Below are 8298 nucleotides of genomic sequence, written 5' to 3'. Positions count from 1 at the left end.
GGGGATTGAACTCAGGCCCTTGCGCTTTCCAGGCAAGCACTTATTCTACTGAGCTATCTCCCTGGCCCCTGTTCTGTCATTATAACCTGAAGTTCTAACATTTTACATTTCTTCCAGAATATCTTACAATTGCCAGGTTTGTGAATCACCTTTGTTGGTTGTATTTTGGCTTAGCTGCTTCTACATTATCTAACGCCAGGGTGATGAGTAGGTGTGGGTCTTCTTCCTACAGCATGTGCTTGGTAGCGACCACGTGGAACTGGGATTCTCAGCCCTGGCCTTGACCTGGTGCATGATTTACATGGTGCTCTTTTACCTGTTGCAAGGTGCTCTTGTGTTTCTATAAGCATAAGTTATTTTATTCAATTTCTGACTCAGACCTAGCATAGGAGAAGACCTAGAGTCCCAGAACAGATGAGTTTTAATGACATAGCCTAGAAGAAGGCTGAGGGTGATCGAGAAGCAACACTAGTGCCAAGAGAAAAGAGCTTCAGAAAAAGAACCCAACCCTATCAACTTTTGGTCCTATCCTGAGATTCTTTTTTATTTTTTGGTACCAGGGATTGAACTTATAACCTTATGCTTGCCAGACTGGGCTATCTCTCCGGCCCTGTCCTGAGATTCTTAACTACTCCTTTGTCTTTTCTTAGTGTTGAAACCCTCTACTGACCAGGGAAGCTGTCCAGAAGCTGAAGCCAACAATGGCCATGCTGACTCTTCAAGCACCTTTCCCGCTGTCACTGAGAAAAATCGGTGAGTCTCACTCATACAAGTGCTCCATTACAACGGACAGTGCAGTGTTCCTACCATCATGCCATGTTGTTGAGTTGTCAAGAGAAGAGCCAAAGTGTCTCCCAGCACATTATGCCAGTACAGGGTGATTACACTGTGGAAAGTCTGTATTGTCCAAGAGCAACCTGAATACAGTCCTATGTTTGGGGTCCTTGTCATGGTAAAACCTGTAGTTGGCCTCCCTGGATTAAAGCAGTGGTTCTCAACTGAGGAAATTTCTCCTGCTTCACCAGACACTTGGAAATGTCTGAAGACATCTGTGGTGGTCACAACTTTGGGGCAAAGGATTATTCTACTAGTGTGCCGTGGGCAGAAACAAGCTATGCTGTTAAGCATCCCAGAAAACATGCCATTATGTCCTTGCAACAAAGACGTGTCCAGACCAAAATGACAGGGCTGGGGATATAAGCTCAGTGGCACAAGTGTCTGCCTGCAAGCACAAGGTCCTGTTCAATTCCCAATACCAAAAACAAAAACAAAAACAAAAAAAGAAAAGAAAAAAATATACCAACAAAATGCCAAGAGTCCTGAGGTTGAAAAAAACCAAGATTCAAGCAAAAGCAAAAAGGAAATACACTTTCCTATTTACCTACAAGTTGTGTTAAATATAAATCAAAAAGAGTGAAGCGGAGTCCTTTGTGACTGTTATGTGCTATTTTCAGTGGTCACCTGAGCTGCTGAGGTACAGTGATTGACTAAGTGTAGGTTCAGGACATGCCACCAAGCCCTACTCTTTAGGAAAGACTTCCACTTCCTGTCATGGGAGTCTCCCAGGCCCTGTCACATGAGTACCAGGAGAAGGACACAGCTTTGGGAAACAGTGGACTATGGAAAAGGCCTAGACTAACAGGATGAAGCAAGTTTGCCTCTTATAGTTTGCCCCAGGTTGACTGTGGGACTGTTATTAAAAGTTTAATCAAGGATTTGAAGAGAGAAACAGATTCTTATATTAAAGAATTCTCTACATCTTTTCACCTGGAAAGGGAGCTAGTCTTTATTTAAAATATTTTTCTAGGACCGGGGAGATGGCTCAATAGAATAAGCACTTGCCTGTCAAATGCAAGGGCCTGAGTTCAATCCCTGGTTCCACCAAAAAAATAAAATAAAATATTATTCTAACTTTTTGAGACTTCATAGTATTTTTGAGATTAAAAAATTAAACTCTGAATATCTTTTTTATGACTGGCTGTTGCTGGAAATGCTTTAGGTAGACTACTTGTTCAAATACTCAGCTTGCTCTAGGGTATTTAAGGAGAACTATTACCTCCTATTAGAATATCAAATTCAGAATTTCTGATGGGGCAGAAAGATCAGTGAATTTCCCAGGTCCAAGATTTAGGTTCTGGAGCTGGGGATGAATCTCGGTGGCACAGCTGCCTGCCCGGCAAGTGTGAGGCTCTGAGTTCGATTTCCAGCACCACCCCCGACCCCCAAATGAAGGACCTGGGTTTTGGTCCTAGTGCTAACATCTTCCAGCCACTGGACATTGGGCAAATCAGTGATCCAACTTGAAAAAATGAGCCTCAGCATGACTCCCCGCAACCTTGATAATGACCGACTTCACAGAGTGTCTGAGCCCTTCCCTCGGCTCTTCTCCACACCTTGCGTCTCTTCTTATCCTCAATGACCTTTCTTCCCTGCTCCCATCTCCCGGGCCACAGGGCTTTCTTGCACAGTCTTCCAAACCAGTAGGCTTCACCATGACGGAGACCATTACGGAAGCTCCAAGACCTTGAGTTTGCTGAAAACAAACGCATGAGAGGTCAACAGGAGAGCATGCCTGCCACACAGATATACTGACATGTACATGTGCACAGAACCACACGGAGTTCAAGAGCTCAGGGTCTGAGGTTCAGTATCCTCCTCCTGGGGACAGGGAGGGGGAAGGCAGAGGCAATCTGAGAAGTCTCAGGAAGAGAATGAGCAGGGAGAATGAACGCTGGTCTGAGACAAAGTCCCTCCAGGCTCTAGGTGTGCTGTTTGATTTTCAGTCTCTTTCTCTGTGATGGCAGTTTAATCTTCCTTGGTTAATGAAATTTCAGTAAGAAAATTGAAGGCTGCTGTGCTCCTCTTTGGTGGATCTGGTCTGCTGGTATCAAAGAGTTCGGAGAAAGCCCTTCCTCTGTGTGTTGCCTGCAACGTGCTGCTGGTTTGAGGTCCAAAGTGGTGGATTTCAGGTGCCGTCTGCCGTGAGCCCCAGCAGCACACATCTTGTCCTCCATCTCTGCTGCCTCTTCCCTGGGGATTTCACTGGCCTTGCCATAACAAAAGTCTACTTTACCTTGTGCCTACCTCTTCCCACTCTTACCAGCAGACTTCCTCAGGCTGGCATTGGGTCCTTTACCTCATCACTCACCAAACCACCCCTTCCTGCTTTTATTCCGCCATGTCTGCCTTCATCATGTCCCCGAGCTCATCCTCAGGAAGCTCCGCTCCCAGTCAGTCTGTAGGCTCCATTCAGACCTGACTCTCCCAATACCCAGGCTGTTGGCCAGCAGAGGTGTCGCTCTCAACTCAGCACGAGGGCCCTTGGCACACACAGGATGTCATCAAAGAGCTGAGATGGAGCAGGTACTCTTCCAAACACCCAGCCATCTGAAGCCACCCAACATGTATGCTGGATGCTTTGAGGGCTTTGCCCACTGAGGCACGAGACATCCAGAGAACTTTGACCAATGATGCTTACTAAGATCTTCACACTTAATGCCCCTGACCTTTTCCCAAACCCTGTAGAGAAAAGCCCACTTCCCAATCTCCCTACAGATGGCCCTTTCGCCACCTGCCTGCCTGTACCAGATACAATAAATTCTACACCATGTTACCTTTACATGAGCCTGATGGTCTCAGCCATTCCAAACATCATCTTCCCCACTCTTCACAGCATTCTGCAGCATGGGCCGCTCCTCCTCAGTTTGCAGGATTGCTTTCTTCAGGTGCCTGCCAGAGATAGCCTTAGTCACTGTTTTCTTGGGCCCCATTCTCCTCTGCTACCCGTGTTCTCCAGGTCCTGGACTCTCCTCCTCTACTTCACCTGAGGGTTGTCACCTCACTGGTATTTTCTTTTTTTTTTTCGGAACTGAGGATTGAACTCAGGCCCTTGCGCTTTCCAGAGAAGCACTTATTTTACTGAGCCATCTTCCCAACCCCTCTCTCACTGGTATTTTCTGCTTTTGGCCATCAGCTGTGTGAGCTTAAATCCCAGATCTCTGTGTTGACCCCCACACTCCCACACTCCCACACTCAACACCTGCTGGACATGAGTTCCTGATTTACACACCAGGCCCCAGCAGAAAATCCCCCAGCAAAGCATCTTGCCCAGACCTTGCCACCTTGAAATCTGCCCCTATCCTTTTTGATCCTGACCTCAGCCTTAACCCATCTCCAATCACTTTTTTTTAAATTAATATTTGTTTATTTTGTGTGTGTGTGTGTGTGGCCAGCTCAGCCCACCAGGGGGCGGGGCTGGCTGGCATGTGGTACTGGGGGATTGAACCGTGGTCCCTGTGTTTTGCTTAGCTTAGCTTGTTCTAAGTAGGTGCTTTAGACCACTGAGCCATCTCACCAGCCCTCCAACCACTTTTTAAGGTCTAGAGCTGTTTATCTCTTTCTCTTTCTCTCCTCTTCATAGGCCAGCTTTCACTTCTGACACCTGAGCATTTGTCTTACAGCTTATTCTTATTTGTTCAAAGAACTTTAATGGTTTCCTGTTTGAGGCCAAAAGAGGCTCAGACTTCGTTCTGCTGTGCCACACCTCGGCCTCCCTGCTCTCGCCTGTCCTCAGGGCTCACCTGCAGTTGTTTCTGGACCCACCCCAAGGCCAACTGGAACCAACCTTGTTCTGCCAGTTCACCTGCCCAGTCCCTCTTCTCTCTGCCTATTCCTTTTGTTCAACTCTTTTTTTTTTTTTTTTGGCAGAAGCAGAGATTGAACTCAGGCCCTTGTGCTTGCCAGGGAAGCACTTATTCCATGGAGCCATCTCCCCAGCTCCTTTTTGTTTAACTCTTAACTTTTCATCAGGATTCAACTTCAAGGGGAAAAGGATACAACTTCACAGTCTTTTCTGCCGTGAAAGTCCTAATCTCTTTAAAATCTCTTGAACCATAGTCCAGCTCCAAAAGTTCTACTCAGTGCTGTTTCACAAGATAATGAAACTCCTCCCAGTGTAAATTAGCTTTCTTCAAGAAAACTTTGTTACAATACACAAACAAGCAAGCTGAACTCCACAGTATAACTAGTGATGAGTTGATTTCTGGCCTGGCACAAGCTTCTCATGCCATGATCAGTAGCATAGAGCACAGACCGGGTCCTTGGGGCACACTTTGCTTCATCAATTCTGTCTTCACATTTTGTCTAGTGTTGTGGTTGACCACACACTAGGAAGTGAGCTTCTCATAAGTGAGCACTGGGTCTTATTCTTTCTTATACCTAATATACATAGCAGGTGGTCACTAAGTGTATGAGGCTGACTTCCAACGCCACTCCTCAAGACCCAGATTTGGATGATAGAGATGTTCTTCTCACATGGACCTTGGATGGTGGCAGCAATAAGAGAACCCAGCATAATTAATCAGACAGTGTGCTGTGGCATCCCTGCCCCAGGAGCTGGGGCCCTTGAATCACTCTGTGTTTAATTGTGAACTCAATGTTCTGTGGATCACTACAAGAGTTGACAGAAGGGAATTCTCAGGCAGGGATAGAGGGTCCAGAGGGTGGGTGGAAAAAGAAGACAGCTGAGTTGTCTAGTGATGACATTCTCAGTGGCAGTCAATAGACCTCCAACCAGTAGGTTCAAGGATAACTCAGGACAAGAGGTCAACAACAGAGGGTTGCTATCAACAACCACAGGCCACTTGCTTCTCTTTCTTTGCTAGTTGCAGTATGTCTGCAGTGTCCTACTTAGGACCACATATGACTGAAGGGACACTAAACATCACTTCCTCACAAGTCAGGACCTGAAGTGGAAAGAACAGGCTGGGAAAGGGGTCCCCCATGGGGGTTTCTCTCCAGACTTTTCCAGAGCCTTCCCAGGAGACTTAACTTGCATGCCATTGGCCAGAATTGCAGTAGTGGCTCTGCAGGGAGCTGCAGTGGGAGCAGGGGAATGTGTGCATCAGCATTTCAGCTTCTACAGGAGAAAATAGGCAAGGGAGGAAGGGACTGAAGAAGCAACCAATGATGTGTACCTTAGAGTCCTCAGGGCAGTGATACAGGAGATAGGTACCATGGAAAGATGAAGGGAAGGCAAACTGGAGGGAAGAGTCCACAAGGAAGACTCAGGCATGATGCAAATGTTGCTGAGAAGACCAATAGGGAAGTGTAGAGGTCACTGTTCCACCTCACCCAGCACTTTGTAGGAGGCCAGGGCTTTCTCATGCATGATCTCTTTGACATCTTACACCAGTCTTCTTTACTGATCCCACGTTACACGTGAGTAAATGACTTGGTAAATGCTAGGACAAGTAGTTTCCAAGTGCCAGCTCAGGAACCAGTACCAGGTTACTGGGACAAGGCTAAAGAGTAGAGTGTTGCGTAGCATGTTTGAGGCCTTGGGTTAATTCCCAGCACTGGGGGGTGGAAACCAATGTGCTGGTTTCAATGTGTCAGATTTATCTAATGCTAACACTTATTGGCTAGTCTTGAAATCACAGGCTTACTCGGTGCCACACAGAGACAAAAGGCAGGATTCAATTGGCTTGAATCCTTAATCTTTCGTCTCCAACAATAACAACAGCTTCCACTTGGTATTCATTGACATCTTTCTGTGCGCTGCGCTAAGCATGTTATACTGTCTAATCTGTGGATGAGGCACACATGTTATACTCCTGAGATTTAGAGATTACAAGTAAGTTGCTCATGTTACTTAGTAAAGTGACATAGTCAGGATTCGAGCACAGGCCTTCTACTTCAGCACCTAGACTTTGTTTTAGCTCCAGGGATGGGGATTGAATCCAGGACCTTAAATTTTCTTTGTCTTTTGATTTTTGAGACAGGGTTTTGTTCTGTAATTCAGGCTGGCCTTGAACTCAGTGTGTAGCCCTGGTTGAGCTCAGACTTGTGGCAATCCTCCTGGTCAGGCTCCTGAGGCTTGGATTATAGGAATGTGCCTCCATGCTTGGTTTAGTACCTTAAATTTTGACAGGTTTTTAAATCTCTAAATTTCCCAGGCTCAGGTAAAACTTGTAGTGTTCTTGCCCCAGCCTCCCAGAGTTCTGGAATTACCGTCATGCATACCATACCTGGCTAGCACTCATACTTTTAACTGGTACAGTTTACTGTCTCGGGTCCAGGCTCCAAATTAGTAATTAATTGTTACTCTGTTGGCACTTAAATTGGCAAAGGAATACACCTTGATGGATATAAAACTGTCACCCTATAACTGAAGGGGAATATTCCAGTACCTTGTTCCTGGGAGAAAGCCTGCAGCCTCACAGGAGAGGTGCTTGTGTGCAGGACAAGCAGGGAGATACCAGCCTGCAGCTCAGGGGCAGCAGAAGGCAGCCTGCCCCAGAGTGGGAGTGATTTTTTTAGGTGGTGGAGCTTTGTTCACATGATGGTAATCCTCCATTTTAATGCTGATAGGTACAATGGCGAGGATTATGCCCTTAATTTAATTTGGCCTTCATATGGCAAAGCTCTTGCCAGGCTTTTTATGTGGCCTCCTTTAGCACCGCCAGCCTGTTGTCATGTAAAAGGTGCCCCGAGGAAGGAGGCCCAGATTGATAATGCTGGTGCAGATGTTTTCACAGGGCAGTTTGGGACCCTTCCCCAACCAAGCTCTTTCATTGTGGGCCACTTCCATGAGCTGATGGGGACCCTCCTGACTCGGGTAGTGTAGGAGAGTTGTCGCCTTCCAGGAGGAGAGAGTGAACACATATTTCTTCAATGTGTCACCCTTGTGGCTCCGGGGCCTGGAGCCAACTGGGCTGACCTCAGAATGGATGAGCCAGAGAAGCGGTCTCCCAGTCAGCAGGGCCGACCATGGGCCAGATCCGCATGTGGGCCTGCGAAGTACAGACTGCCGCGTGGTTTGAGGAGCAGTCTGGGTGGGGAGTCACTGCAGAAATACGCGCAGTGCTAAGATGATGGAAAAGAATGAGTCCAGAACAAGGGCCAGGCATGGTGGCTCACAGTTACAGTCCCAGCGCTCTGGCAGGAGGATCTCAAGTTCAAGCCCTGAATGACCAACCTAGTCACTTATGGGTATCCTGTCTCAAAATTTAAAAAGCTAAGGTGGCATAGCATTGGGGATGCAGCAGAGTGCGAAGGCCAAATTATATAAATGCATGTGTCGGAAACTTCACAAAAATTACATGACGACTCTTGGTGCTGAGAAAGTAATTCTGAAGTATACATTTGTCATGCCTTTTAAAATTTATAAACCTGCCCTAAAAGGAGATGCATATCTGGGAAAATCTGAACTGTCTTCTTGCAGTTCAACCTTCATGTACATAAAATATGTCATTAATTTTATTGGGGGAGAAACTCCATCCAAAAATGTTGCCAACA

The 8298-nt window shown here is 46.6% G+C and overlaps 1 protein-coding gene across 5 annotated transcripts in view; it reads left to right on the top strand.

Annotated features, from left to right (window-relative positions):
* Positions 1-8298, top strand: part of Myo3b (myosin IIIB) — a 472753-nt gene that overhangs the window by 323046 nt on the left and 141409 nt on the right. For 3 of the 5 annotated variants that reach the window (XM_023719167.1, XM_023719166.1, XM_023719170.1), the window contains one exon: positions 651-753. The exons of the other annotated variants lie outside the window; for them this stretch is intronic. In XM_023719167.1, coding sequence (XP_023574935.1) covers positions 651-753 — 103 coding nt within the window. The remainder of the gene's footprint in view (positions 1-650; positions 754-8298) is intronic. 5 annotated transcript variants of the gene reach the window in all.

Source organism: Octodon degus, unplaced genomic scaffold (genome assembly GCF_000260255.1).
Source record: "Octodon degus isolate 3935 unplaced genomic scaffold, OctDeg1.0 scaffold00065, whole genome shotgun sequence".
Lineage (NCBI taxonomy): Eukaryota > Metazoa > Chordata > Mammalia > Rodentia > Octodontidae > Octodon > Octodon degus.
Note: the sequence above shows the minus strand (reverse complement) of the source record. Positions and strands in the feature narration are given on the sequence as shown.